The following is a 15,208-nucleotide window of genomic DNA, read 5'->3' as shown; positions in this document are numbered from 1 at the left end:
TGGGAAGCTCTTGGGCTCACTGGAAACCTCTGCCTAGGCAAGGGACTGTTGGGGGATGATTGTTGTGAATGCTTCTAAACCAGTTGTTAGTCCAGGCAACATATCAGAATTCTCTGGGCAGCTTTCGGAAAATATCAATGCCAAGATACACCTTACATCAATTAAATCAGAATTACTGGTTATGGGACTTCGGCACCTATATTTTTTTAAAAAGCTTTCCTTTTAAGCCATTTTGGCTATAGAGTACTTGTCAGATTCTTTTGATCAAAATCAGGGGTTAGTAGTTACAGGCTCCAGATTTAGGTTACATTCCACACCACACTTCATCTCACTCTCACTATAAATGTAAATTTCACAGCAAATTTAACTAGATTAAAAAATATGCTTTAGCAGTAGGTACAGTTGTACACACTGGGAAAAAGTCCTTCTCTCTGCCATAAGTACTCTAATTAACAGCACATTGCATGAAAGGGCCACACTGAAGTCAGCAATGTTCTAAAGGTGAACCTGCAGGTTGTGTCATCTCATGGGGGCAGGATCCTAGGCTCAGTGCTGGAAGCCGCACCACGACACAGACAGTTGAGCTGTCTGCTCTCTTGTACCTTGGTCATGCAAGGTCCATGTGTCCTGCCACACCTCCTCTACCACATATTGTAAGTGCACCAATTTCAAGAACAGAAATAATTTGTTTTTAGGCCGGGAGCAGTGGCTCACGCCTGTAATCCCAGCACTTTGGGAGGCCAAGGCAGGCGGATCACCTGAGGTCGGGAGTTTGAGACCAGCCTGACCAACATGGAGAAACCCCATCTCTACTAAAAATACAAAATTAGCCAGGCGTGGTGGCGGGTGCCTGTAATCCCAGCTACTCAGGAGGCTGAGGCAGGATAATGGCTCGAACCCGGGAGGTGGAGGTTGTGGTGAGCTGAGATCACGCCATTGCACTCCAGCCTGGGCGACGAGTGACTCTGTCCCCCTGCCAAAAAAAAAAAGAAAGAATTTGTTTTTAATATCCTTTATACTAAATTTTAAAAACCCTCAGGTCATCAAGTGGATTCACATTAAAAAATGCCAGCTAATTATTCCTGCCTAAAGCATAAAGTACTATAGCTGGTTACACTGAATTACTTAAATTACTAGAGCATTGGGATAGCTGAGTCCATGGAGGTTCCTGGAGTGTGGTGCACCCGGAAAAGGCATGGAAACTGAAGCCCCTTCCTGCATGCCTTGCCCTACACATCTCTTCATCTGTATCCTTTGTAATAGCTTTCATAATAAACTGGTAAATGAGAAAACCCCCTTGGCCTTTAAATTGAAATGGAAAATAGCCATAAAGTGGAACAATATGTACCTGAAAGACTCTAGTCACTACACTGCATCATCAAACTTAATCGGTTAAAGCAAACTTATTATGTGATAACACCAGAGTACTAGGAGAAAACAATGCATGAGATGATTACATAAAGTGCTTAATACAATGCCTCACACAAAGTTGCTTCTAAATAAATAATTACAAGCAAAATATAAAACAGTTGGAAAATGCAATAATGTAGATGTTAAACTAAAATTTAAAAGATTTAACATTTGAATACCCACTACCACCCTAATCAAGATATAGAACATTTCCCTCACTCCAAAAAGTCCCCCATTCCCCTTTCCAACAAATTACCTGTCTCTTCAAGACAACCACATGTAGGCAGCATGACCTCCCAGATACATCTATGCCCTAATGCCTGGAACCTGTACCTTACATAGCAAAGGAGACTTTAAAGACCTTGAGATGGGGAGACTATCCTGGATTACCTAGGTGGGCCCAATGTAACTTCGTGAGTCCTTAAACGTAGAAGAGGAAGACAAAGAGCATGTCAGAGAGAGAAGCGGTAGAAGAGACAGCAGAGATTTGAGGCATGAAAACCATGTGATCTGCTGTTGTTGGCCTTGAAGACACAGGAAATGGGGCACATGCAAAGGAATGCAGGTGGCCTCTAGAAGTTGGGAACACAGCAAGCAAACAGGGACCAGAGTCCTACACCCATAAGGACTAAATTCAGCCAAAAACCTGAATAATCAGGGAAACAGGTTTTCCCCTAGAGCCACCAAAATGAAAAGCAGCCCTGCTGACACCTTGAGTTTAGTCCAGGGAGACCCATTTGAGACTTATGACGTACAGAACTGAAAAATAATATATTTGTGTTAAGCCAAAAACAAAAAGCAAATTACCATACAGAAAATATAACAAAAGGACAGAGAAATCCCATCATAAAGGCTTTTTCCCTGGGAAACTGGTTAGGCAGGAGCATGACCTAGCAAGGGTTTACACTTTTTTTTTTTTTTTTTTTTTTTTTTGAGAGGGAGTCTTGCTCTGTCACCCAGGCTGGAGTGCAGTGGTGCGATCTCGGCTCACTGCAAGCTCCACCTCCAGGGTTCATGCCATTCTCCTGCCTCAGCCTGCCAAGTAGCTGAGACTACAGGTGCCCACCACAACACCTGGCCAATATATATATATATTTTTTTGTATTTTTTAGTAGAGACGGGGTTTCACCTTGTTAGCCAGGAGGGTCTCCATCTCCTGACCTCGTGATCTGCCCGCCTTGGCCTCCCAAAAATGCTGGGATTACAGGCGTGAGCCACCATGCCTGGTCGGGTTTACACTTTTGAGGTTTGGGTAAGGAATCTAAAACTTCTGGTAGGTCCAGCAAAACCTGATGGATTTATAACAAAGGATATATACTTATCGGATGTTTAATAAAAATAATCTTGGAATCATATATGTGCAAAAATTTGTATGGAAACTGTGCTAAGCAGGTGTCTGTTTACTCAAACCTGGGTATGCTTCTACAGTGTGGCTTCTAGCGCAGCCTTTCTCATCTGTCCATGAATGGAAGTTTCCTTCCAGTCATGGAGGAGTGGCTCTCATGCTCAGCTCTGACCCTCCCCTCTTCCCCCTCCTTGTATTCTGAAAAGCTCCTGCTGGGCATGAAGTCGGAAGGAGAAAGGAAATTCCCAGAGAATGGGACTTCTTATATGCAGGACTCATAATATAAATATGTGTTTCCATTAGCTGCCTTGAACCCAGATCACTGAGAGACAACGGCTATGTGGCTCAGGCTAGTAGATTTCCAATTCTCCTCTTGCACAATATGCACTCCATAGGATCAGTTATGAGCCAGCATTGATGGAGCAGGGAAAGTGTCTGCTACTTCAGCAGGTGAGTCCTAGAGTGATGGGGAACCCCTGGTATGCAGTGTGTTTTCACTGTCCCCAAACTATCCAGGTATCTCAGCCCATTAAGAAACCTCAATTTCTGGGTTGCTTATCAGCAACTAAGAGGGGTCGTAAAGGAGTTGATTCTGTTCTTTGAAACTTTTTTCAAAAATTTGTATGGATTGTTTTTCTCTTCCTGAGAACTAAATTAACACTATAGTTTTTTTTGTTATATGATCCCTTTTCAGCAAAGTCAATAAACATTTATTAAGAGTTGTGGTCAGGTGCAGTAGCTTACGTCTGTAATCCCAGCACTTTGGGAGGCTGGTGGATCACTTGAGGCCAGGAGTTCAAGACCATCCTGGGCAACACGGCGAAACCCTGTCTCTACTAAAAATACAAAAATTAGTTGGGCATGGTAGTGCACGTCTGTAATTGCAGCTACTTGAGAGGTTGAGGCACAAGAATTGCTTGAACCTGGTAGGCGGAAGTTGTAGTAAGCTGAGATCGTGCCACTGCACTCCACCCTGGTGACAGAGTGAGACTCTGCCTCAAAAAAAAAAAAAAAAAAAAGAATTGTGTGTGTATATGTGTGTGTGTGTGTGTGTAACAATAAAAACAGGTAGCAGTCAATGAGTTATTGTTCTAGGACTGTTTCTACCCACTTTACAAATATAAATCATTGACTGCAATAGCTCTGTGATAGAGTATTCCCATTTTACAGATAAGGAAACTGAGACATGGGGAGATGAAATGGTTTCCCTGAGTCATAGGGCCAGAAAGTAGGTAAGCCAGGATTAGAATCCAGGTTGGGCTGATTCCACAAGTCCTAGTCTTGACTAGCAAGATAAAGTGTAACAAATTATGTAGAAGCTATCATGGTATACCAGGTTGAATTCATTTAGGGCCACTCATCAGGTTGGAGCAGTGTGTACTAAGGAGCTTTGAAGGGACTGAGATGCAAGTTTGGATTCCAGCATAAATTACCTGACATTTGAGCTCAGGCTTCCCCACCTTAAAGTTGTGAAAATGGTATACCTGTTTTGCAAGGTTATCACAATGGTTAGATTTAACCCGTACAATTGTTGGTGTAGAATAAGTTGTAGCCACTATGTTGTTATTTCATGATATGTCCAGATATAACTTTTATAATTAACCCACCAACAGCCTTAAGCAGTGTTGTTTAGACTGGAGTTTGGGGCTCCCTAGGGTTCTATTAATATATTCTTGGCGGATCTGCAAGTTCTTAAGTTTGAAAAACTGAGCTAAAGCATTCCCGTATTGTGGATACACACAGTTACTTCCACTGATTTCTGAAGCAAAAATAGGGTGGCAGGAAATAGTACCCACTTAGAAAAATAATGAGTCCTCTTACACAACAGCTATATGTACTACTCACACCTGCGTAAATAAAGCAACACAAGATGGAGAGAAAAGTCACCAGAGTAAACAGCCCACACAAGGAGGCTCATGGCAAATATTCCACATGAAGATGCAACATGGATAATGCCCAACACCACACATGTGGTGCTTCATGACACGACACGAGAAGGTTTTGGAGCGCTAAATACACATAGTCTCTCACTTCCCTGGCTGGCAATGTAAGCTATACTTTCCCACTAAGGATCATCGCTGGGGCTTTCAAAATAGTACAATGGGAAACAAGGTACTGTCATCTCCTTTCCAAAAGAAGGTAAATGCGCTTACTCAGAAATGTACTGCAGAAATGCCAACGTCGTGACAGTTTCCTATATATACATTTATACACGCTTTTTACATTTCCTGCTTTGTAAAAATAAAGGATAAGGAAGAAGAATCAATGAATATTTTCCCAGTGGAAGGCATGGAATTAAAACATCTGAAATAAAAAATTAACATTGCTATCTTTAAATGAATTTCTTCGCTAGAGACTGTCTAGCTTTTAAAAAAATTCTAGATAAAGTCTCTACAGGAGCCTGAATGTAAATTAATTTCTCTTTCATCAGATGACGGGAAACAGAAATGCAAGAAAGCTGACGGAGAACATAATTTTTAAAAGCTTAGCCAAATTGGCTAAGGTCTGAATTTCACAATAGTTCATATTTTTCTTCAGGTGGTATCATCCTGGCAATGCACGAATGTGCCATCTCGTTCATAGGGAAGCTCCAATCTCCCCCTAGATATGCTTGTGGGTGTGATTCTGGTGTTGCTGTCCAGCTACCTCTGCCTTGAGGTCTAACCTAGCCTGCCTTTCCCCTTCCCCCGCACTGTTTGGAGAAATCATTAACCCGTGCTCAATAAGCCCTTGCAGCTCCTCATCATGGGGCAAGCTGCACGGAGCTTCCACGTGAGAAGCAGTTTGATTGCAAACCTGGATCTGCAATTCCCAGGGGCCGCCCTCATGGAATTTTAATTGGGGGCTATTTGAAATTCCCTTTGGCTTTCTCACAGCCTATCACTACATATAAGTCATGTTACCTATTGTCAGTTCCTTAGGCCTCTTGTGTTCCTCAGTTGCTACTGTTGTGGTACAACTTCGTGGTATCTTTTAAAAGCACTCATCAGAAGACCTTAGGGACAGTTTTGTGCATCCCATATACACTTTACATTAAGCCATACTATTTCAGGTGTATCCCTCAAATACGGTTAAATTCAGTTTTGAAGTTTTAGCTGCACTGAAAGCCACTGTCACTTTGAGGGCTTACCTGAGACCCCTAAATGCATTTACATTTTAAGTCAGAACTTCCAAAACTCTCCTTATTTGCTGAAAATCTGTTTAACTGTTTTCACATGATGTGTTAATAAATGTCATTGTATTCACAGAGATTATTCCAAGAAGATTAAAGGTCATGCTAGCCCATTTGGATTTTATAAATCTCAAGTGCCCTCAAACTCAGGAAAATTCCTGCAAAATTGGAATGTTTCTCAAATGGCCTAGAGAAAATTTTATAACCAAAATACACTGCTTTTTAAAAACAATTTTTTTTAACTAACAATTTTTAAGGAACTTTCCAGGGGGAAACACCAGGAGGAATTCAAGCACAAGCACAGGTGCTCGGTGCACACATACATACATACACACACACACACACACACACACACAAGAAGAAACGAGAATCTATGGAAGTGCTTCTCTGCACTCCTGAGAATGGATCACAGATGATCTGCTATCTCCAATCTTTAAACACAGCCCTCTTCATATGAATGATATCCTCTGAAGGGCACTGAGGCCTCTGGAATTAAGGAAGCCTGTAATTCTTCCAACTACTAGAGTCCTTATCTCCTAAGAGAGCTTTTCCTCAGTGCCTCACAGGAATGGCAATATCACCACTAACAGCATTCCTTATGCAGGAATGAAGTGGTGATATTTTAAAAATCATCTTCTGAATACCGACTTTGTGCCCTACACTTCTCGTGTGTCATCTCAGTTGTCTCTAATCCTCACAGTCCTTTGAGGGAGGAATATATATTCCCAATGTTACACACTTCCGAATTTCTTTTCTTGCTTTTTCTCTATAGCGCTTTCACTTTCTAATATATAATTATTTGTTTTGTTTATTGGACTGTCCTCATCAGAATGTAAACTTCAGTGAGGCAGGTTATTCTTCTTTGTTTATTCTCTACTGCTTTCCTGGAATTTAGAATAAATGCATCGATGAATGAATGAAGTGAGGCCCAGACTACTAGTGAGTGACAGAGGTTTGAACCCAGGCTTATGTGCTGTGCTGACGCACTAGATAAGCAATGATACTTGTGAAGATTAGGATCTAGGGCATATTCTAAGGGAGAGAGAATATGCAACATTTAGTGAATGGTTTGACTGATGAAGGGTTGCGCGCAAAGAAAACCACTGGTGTGTAAAAGGAGCAGGGAAAGCATCCTCGCTTCTTTGACATCTGTGGGGAGAATGCAACAGAAAACGTGAGGCTGGAGAAAGCCTGGAGGTCAAAATTCAAAATGCTGACCTTGAAATTCTTCACATGTGGGCAGGGAATACCACGTGGAGGTGAATATAGTGTCCACAACACTGTATGTAATCCGTGCATGTGGGCATCCTTAAGAGTCTGTAAACGGTTTGGCCTCACGTCTTGACACTCTCTGTTGCTACTGTGTGCCCTTGGGCAAATTCTTTAATCTTTGTAAATGGGATAATTTACATGTTTTTTCTGAAGACTGTCCGAAAGTATGCACGTAAACACAGAAACAAGATGGTACCCATCATGTAGTAAGTGCCCAATACGCATTGTTATATCAGTTTGCTGTGGCTGGAGAACAAGAGTGTTCCAAAGGTGACCAATAGGGAGAAATCAGAAATGTAGCTGGGTCCATTCTGATAACTGTGCTAAAGGATTTTTGATCCTGGTCTACGATAACACCCCCTTTACTTGACAGCTGAATTGGAACGGATTAAATCGGTTAGGGTAGTATCTCAGAGGGCTTTGCTGCAGATGAGCGAGTCCAGGCGGGCTGTCAAGCAAGCCTCAAGGGGCATCTGTGGGATGCCCAAACCGTGTCCGCAAGCCGAGGCCTTTTCACAGGTCCTCAATTCAGAAGGATGAAAAATTAATTCCAACAGCTAATAGCACCCCACCACCACTTTAGGACGTTTCGCCGTACCCATTTTGTCGTCACAGGGACCCTATGAAGCAGATAGTTTTTATCTTCGTTATGCCGACATGGAAGACTGCAACTTAGAACGGCTACATGATTTAACTAAGGGCGCTTACCTAGGAAGAAGCGGGGTACATAATGCAAACGAGGGCCGTCCCACTCCAGAAGCCCTTTTCGCAGCATTTCTAGGACTGAGCGGTCAGAACGCCACTTTAATCAATGCGCCAGGAAACATTGGCATTCCCTTGGCGATAAAGTTCAGAAGCATGGGTAAAACTACAGTTTCGATGTATCCTCCCGAATCTATAGTCATACTCAGGTAGCTGCGTATTAAAACAGGCGAGGTGGAAACCCAATTTCCCTCCCTTTCTCTTCTGTTGGAGGTCCTGTGCTGAACCTCCAACAGGTTTGCTCTTCTCAGTTCCGCTGAAGGGCATCCTGCCTCTTCCCTCCCTGTCCCCAGGTCCCAATGACTGAAACGTCTCGGGGTGGGAACTTCTGTGACAGATCGTGGAGGATAGGGGGAGTCAACTCCAGCGCAGGCCTCCCCCGGCTGAAACTAGAAGATACCCAGTGAACTATACGAGTTTTGTTCCAAGGGCTGCCCAAAAATGGTGCGGAGAGGAGCTCGGCAATCCCCACCTTCGTTGAACACGCTCCTCCGGGGCGGCCTGCCTGCAGCAGAGCTCCAAAATTGGCAACCTGGGCCTCGCAGCCGCCTTTTTTTAGCCTACATTTCCCAAACCGGGGAAGAGGCGGGTGACTAAAAATGCAAATTGTAGCGGGGGTGTTAGCAGGCATGCCCGTGGGTGCGGGGCGTCGGGCGAAGGGAGACCCCGCGACCTTAGGCGCCCTCGCAGTGTTCACGGTAGGCGCAAAGCGCTGCGAGGGACGCTCCCCAAAGCCGCACCCCGCCGGGCGGCTGCCCCCGCTTCCGCCTCTCAGGCAGCGGCGGGACAAAGCGCGGCCTCTTTTCCGCCGGGGTTTAGGGAGGCGAGGCCGGATTAGGGCCCGCGCCGCGCCGGCCGCACACAGGTGGTTTTCCGCTCGGGAGGGGCAGGCTTCGGCACTTTTATATAACAATAGAGCTCTGCGCGCCGGCAACGCACCTCCCCGCCGCCGCGGCCCCCACCCGGCCACGCCTCCATCCGGCTTCCAATCCGTCCGCCCCGCGGCGCCTGGGCCGAGCGCTGCTCGCTGGCCTGGCCGGCACCTCCCCAAAGTTACCTGCTGGCTCTGCAGCGCGGTAGAGACGTTCCCCTCGACTCCTTGGGAGCCAGGAGCCAGGGGGGTCCCGGCAGGCACTCGTCCTTGCTCCCCCCACCCGCCCCAGATCTCTATGGAACCGGGAGTCCCGCGCTCAGCCCCGCACCCGTCCACTGCGTCGCGCACAGCCCCCTGCCCGCCAAGCGGGGAGACGGGGACGGCGGGGCGGTGGCAGGGAGCGCAGCGCGCAGGCGCGGCTGGTGCTCCCCGGAGTGCCCGGCGCTGGACAAAGGGAGGAGGCGGCGGCAGGAGAGGGCTGGGGAGGCCCCCTCTGACATGCCTCCCTGCCAACTGTAACCAATCGTCGAGCCCCCCTGCCGAGCCCCCGCAGCCTGCAGGTCTTGCGGGAGGACTTCCTCACGCCTCGCCCATGGCGGGGACTGCCGGCCCGGCCCGGAGCGTCCCAGCACACCTCGCCTAGGCAGCCCCGCCAGACCGGCTGCCCCATCAGAAGCCGAGCTCCTTGCCCAGAAATCATTAACCAGCGCGACCCCCCAGCAGGCGATGGTGGTGGTGGGGCGGGGGGAGAGATTTAGATTCCCCCGAACAATGGCTTGTAACTCCCCACGCCGCTGGAGCGGAATACAGTAAAAGCACTGGACTGACCTAAGAGTTTGTTTCTGCACTCCACATTGTTTTAAAGAAAATAAAATGTTATTTTAAGAAAAAAGGTTTTCTTCTGATTTTCTGCACAACCAGACGTTTGTTTGTTTGCTTTAAAATGTTTCAACAAAATCCTGGTTTGTTTCGAAATATGTTGGATTAGCATTTAACACCTCATCGGTCACTAAAGCCCAGTCAGTTCACCAGCCCCAACACAGCCTCGGCTAAAAGAACATCAGAGCAAACAGAGCTGGGCCTTTAAAACTGGCAAACAAATGCCACACACCGCCTAAAGAAGGGGGGTTGGGGGAGGGGAGGGTTAAGGCGAACTTGGGTCCAAATGAGTTTGAAGGGAATACAAAGAACGAAAAGTCAGCACAAGTTTTCCTAAAGCTAGCTCGCGAACGCAAGCGTCGCGAACAAGGGCTTTTGTGCATGCTAATTGCGCCATTGGTGCGCAAAAGTTCCAACGCGAAATGTGAACTCTCAACAGAAGGAAACATGAGACAACTGAAGTGCCCTGGTTTATGTGCCCTGCTCCTCCTCCGCTGCCGCCTCCCCTTCTTTCTCCTTCCTCCCGCCGAGCCCGCTGTTGCAGCTTGTTTGCACTGGGGCTTATCCGGAGCGGAAATTCCTTTCCGTTTTTGTGAATGACAAACTCATTAACAATTCATCAACACAACCTGTTCCAGCCGGCCCGTCCCCACAGCAACAGCCCCTTCCGCAGCACGCTCATTGGCTGGCCCGGAGAATGTATCCATTGAGACGCTCGCTGTTTGTATCCATTGAGGAGCTGCCTCGCGCAGGGGGTGTGCGAGGCTGAGTCCAAGGGATAGTGAGCAAATCGAGTCTTAAATAATCCGGGGAGAAAGACGCCCGGGTAGATTGAGGTGCAGCCTTAGAGGGAGGGATTAGGAGCCGCTAGACTTTTTTTCCTCCCTTCTCAGTAGCACGGAGTCCGAATTAATTGGATTTCATTCACTGGGGAGGAACAAAAACTGTCTGGGCAGCTTCATTGAGAGAGATTCATTGACACTAACAGCCAGCGGCTGCAGCTGGGTGCAGAGAGAACCTCCGGCTTTACTTCTGTCTCGTCTGCCCCAACCGCTAGCCTCGGCTTGGGTAAGGCGAGGCGGAATTAAACCCCGCTCCGAGAGCGGCAGCTTCGCGCGCGGTGCGCTCGGCCTATGCCTGCCCCGAGGGGCGTCTGGTAGGCACCCCGCCCTCTCCCGCAGCTCGACCCCCATGATAGATACGCTCAGACCCGTGCCCTTCGCGTCGGAAATGGCGATCAGCAAGACAGTGGCGTGGCTCAACGAGCAGCTGGAGCTGGGCAACGAGCGGCTGCTGCTGATGGACTGCCGGCCGCAGGAGCTATACGAGTCGTCGCACATCGAGTCGGCCATCAACGTGGCCATCCCGGGCATCATGCTGCGGCGCCTGCAGAAGGGCAACCTGCCGGTGCGCGCGCTCTTCACGCGCGGCGAGGACCGGGACCGCTTCACCCGGCGCTGTGGCACCGACACGGTGGTGCTCTACGACGAGAGCAGCAGCGACTGGAACGAGAATACGGGCGGCGAGTCGGTGCTTGGGCTGCTGCTCAAGAAGCTCAAGGACGAGGGCTGCCGGGCGTTCTACCTGGAAGGTACGCGCCCGGGGAACTCCACGCGCGGGGCAGGGCGAGGGGCGCAGGGCTGCGGGCGGGGCCCGTGGACTGAAAATGTCTCTGCTGCGCTCAGCTGGCGCTTCGGAGCCGCGCTGCTCGCCTAGGGGCCGGCAGCCGACGAGGTAGGGGCCGCGAACCGCGCGTTCCGCACCAGAGAACCGGGCCGGCTCAGAATCCACCCGCTTCCGGCTGCGGGTACCGGCGGTTTCTTTCTAACGGGTTCTGCACCTTCTTACCCAGAACATCCTCCACCATCACCCTGCTTTCTATCTTTCGATTTTGAATTAAGATTTGCAGGACGGGAGAGATTGTTGGGGATACAAATTGGCACATCCTAGCTCTCAAAATATTCCAAAAAGTTGCCATTTTGTCTGTTTCCGGATTCAAGAGAATAAGGGTTCCCTGGCGAGGCGGGCCCGTTCGTTCCATTCCCGAGGGTGCACATTTAAAGTGTGTTTCTCTTAAATATGGTTCTGTATGTAGGGGGTTCGTAGGGTGCTTGTGGTGTTTCTTGCGCCGGGCTGCGGTTCTTACAAGCTGTGAAAACTACTACGGCTTCTCAGGTTACACGATTGCTTTTCTCGTTCTGGCAGGTGGCTTCAGTAAGTTCCAAGCCGAGTTCGCCCTGCATTGCGAGACCAATCTAGACGGCTCGTGTAGCAGCAGCTCGCCGCCGTTGCCAGTGCTGGGGCTCGGGGGCCTGCGGATCAGCTCTGACTCTTCCTCGGACATCGAGTCTGACCTTGACCGAGACCCCAATAGTGCAACAGATTCGGATGGCAGTCCGCTGTCCAACAGCCAGCCTTCCTTCCCAGTGGAGATCTTGCCTTTCCTCTACTTGGGCTGTGCCAAAGACTCCACCAACTTGGACGTGTTGGAGGAATTCGGCATCAAGTACATCTTGAACGTCACCCCCAATTTGCCGAATCTCTTTGAGAACGCAGGAGAGTTTAAATACAAGCAAATCCCCATCTCGGATCACTGGAGCCAAAACCTGTCCCAGTTTTTCCCTGAGGCCATTTCTTTCATAGGTGAGACTAATTAATAGTCATCGCTCTGACATTTAAATGTAAAATTCCTAGCCATTCATAGAGTTTAAGCTGTTAATCGTTCTTGCTGCTTGCTTATTTGTCGGACTGCAGGTCTCTAATGTTCCTAGAGCGTCCTTAATTCTGGTTTATCTTCTTGCTAAGGGAAGAAAACCTGCCTTTTGACATGGCTGCAGATCACAGGTGTATTTGAAACGCTGTTTCTTGAATCTTTGAATTCAGTCATTGACAGTCGTTCGCAATCGGACAACAGATTTTTCCCCCAGTCTTTGGACTCAGGGGAAGGGTCAGATAGAAGTACTCACTATAGACGGGAATTCCAGCATTGCTTTATAATTTAAAAACATCTAGGAGTTATTTTAGGACGTCAAGTTAGTTGTTGGAAAGCAGTATGAATGCTAAATGTTATCCAGTTGAATGATACTGTGATACTGGTAACAGTGAGACAGTGGGTAACCTGAGCCCAGCAGGAAGAACTGTGGGCTGGAAGCCTGGGAGAAGTGAATCTCCAGGCATTGTAATGCATTTCCTATTACAAAGGAACTCATTTTCAGGCCATGTCGACATCCTGTTCCTCCTAATGGGCCATCCCCTGTGACTTCCCTCTCTCTTTTAAAATGCCTGAATACCTCCATTGTTAGCTGCACAACATTTGGAGAATAATTTAATAGACCCTTGCAGTCTGGTTGTCTGTATAAAAGGCATTCACGAACATATTGCAGGGTTTCTGGTATTCACATGCTGAGGCAAAGAATGCACCCATTAAGGAGTTTTTTGTTGGCAGAAACTTAATACAAAAGCTCTCTTTTCAGAAAATATCTGAAATATGTAATTGTGTCCAGTGTACATGTTTCATTTCAATGATACATTTTCTGCTGCTTGTAGGGCTCAACTGCCACACACAACTATTATTATTATTATATTTTTAAGTTCAGTTTTTAGACTGCTCATTCACAAAGGGTGATTTTCAGTCTGCTGAGATCTTGCTTTTCTTTTTGTGTTCACAGATGAAGCCCGGGGCAAGAACTGTGGTGTCTTGGTACATTGCTTGGCTGGCATTAGCCGCTCAGTCACTGTGACCGTGGCTTACCTTATGCAGAAGCTCAATCTGTCGATGAACGATGCCTATGACATTGTCAAAATGAAAAAATCCAACATATCCCCTAACTTCAACTTCATGGGTCAGCTGCTGGACTTCGAGAGGACGCTGGGACTCAGCAGCCCGTGTGACAACCGGGTTCCAGCACAGCAGCTGTATTTTACCACCCCTTCCAACCAGAATGTCTACCAGGTGGACTCTCTGCAATCTACGTGAAAGACCCCACACCCCTCCTTGCTGGAATGTGTCTGGCCCTTCAGCAGTTTCTCTTGGCAGCATCAGCTGGGCTGCTTTCTTTGTGTGGGGCCCCAGGTGTCAAAATGACACCAGCTGTCTGTACTAGACAAGGTTACCAAGTGCGGAATTGGTTAATACTAACAGAGAGATTTGCTCCATTCTCTTTGGAATAACAGGACATGCTGTATAGATACAGGCAGTAGGTTTGCTCTGTACCCATGTGTACAGCCTACCCATGCAGGGACTGGGATTCGAGGACTTCCAGGCACATAGGGTAGGACCAAATGATAGGGTAGGAGCATGTGTTCTTTAGGGCCTTGTAAGGCTGTTTCCTTTTGCATCTGGAACTGACTATATAATTGTCTTCAATGAAGACTAATTCAATTTTGCATATAGAGGAGCCAAAGAGAGATTTCAGCTCTGTATTTGTGGTATCAGTTTGGAAAAAAAAATCTGATACTCCATTTGATTATTGTAAATATTTGATCTTGACTCACTTGACAGTGTTTGTTTGAATTGTGTTTGTTTTTTCCTTTGATTGGGTTTAAAAGAAATTATCCAAAGGGAGAAAGAGCAGTATGCCACTTCTTAAAACAGAACAAAACAAAAAAAGAAAATTATGCTCTTTTCTAATCCAAAGGGTATATTTGCAGCATGCTTGACTTTACCAATTCTGATGACATCTTTATGGACACTATTATCACTAAGACCTTGTTATGGTGAAGTCTTTAGTCTTTTTCATGTATCTTCCTCATGATTTTTTCTCTTTATGTAGTTTGACTATGCCTTACCTTTGTAAATATTTTTGCTTGTGTTGTCGCAAAGGGGATAATCTTGGAAAGACACCAAATCATGGGCTCACTTTAAAAAAAGAAAAAAATAAAAAAACCTTCAGCTGTGCTAAACAGTATATTACCTCTGTATAAAATTCTTCAGGGAGTGTCACCTCAAATGCAATACTTTGGGTTGGTTTCTTTCCTTTAAAAAAATTTGTATAAAACTGGAAGTGTGTGTGTGAGCATGGGTACCCATTTGATAGGAGAAATGCATTTGATTGTGAAGAAGGGAGAGTTAAATTGCTCCAATATGTTCGTGGTGTAAAGTTTTGAGCTGGAATTTATTATAAGAATGTAAAACCTTAAATTATTAATAAATAACTATTTTGGCTATTGAATGTGTGTTTTTAAAAAAATCTCAGTTATACCTATGTGTGAAGTGACACATTTTAGAACTTTTTCATTCAGGGATTGATTTTGACTTGCAGGCATAGCAGGGCAAAGTTCTTTTAAGTTTTTCCTAGAATATTTTTCAGCAGCAGTTTATGAAATTCATCATTTGCCACGAATAAAGATGACATCCTAGAATGGACTGACGTCATTTGCCACGAATAAAGATGACATCCTAGAATGGACTGACTGTATCATGTATATGAACAATACCTCTTAACGAGTATAGTTCAGGCTTAAGATTTTAAAGTCCATGAAGAAAAATGAATCT

General features: G+C 46.4%; 1 protein-coding gene across 1 annotated transcript; it reads left to right on the top strand.

The window, feature by feature from the left end:
- The first annotated feature begins 9,821 nt into the window (after positions 1–9,821).
- On the top strand, positions 9,822–14,885 carry DUSP6 (dual specificity phosphatase 6). The gene is made up of 3 exons (XM_002823567.5): positions 9,822–11,305; positions 11,920–12,357; positions 13,383–14,885. Exons 1-3 carry the CDS (start codon positions 10,906–10,908, stop codon positions 13,688–13,690), a joined length of 1,146 nt encoding a protein of 381 aa, XP_002823613.1. The 5' UTR covers positions 9,822–10,905; the 3' UTR covers positions 13,691–14,885.
- The last annotated feature ends 323 nt before the right edge of the window (positions 14,886–15,208 follow it).

The sequence above is a fragment of the Pongo abelii genome, chromosome 10 (assembly GCF_028885655.2).
Source record: "Pongo abelii isolate AG06213 chromosome 10, NHGRI_mPonAbe1-v2.0_pri, whole genome shotgun sequence".
Taxonomy (NCBI): Eukaryota; Metazoa; Chordata; class Mammalia; order Primates; family Hominidae; genus Pongo; species Pongo abelii.
The sequence above is the reverse complement of the archived record's forward strand: the minus strand, read 5'-3'. Positions and strand labels throughout refer to the sequence as shown.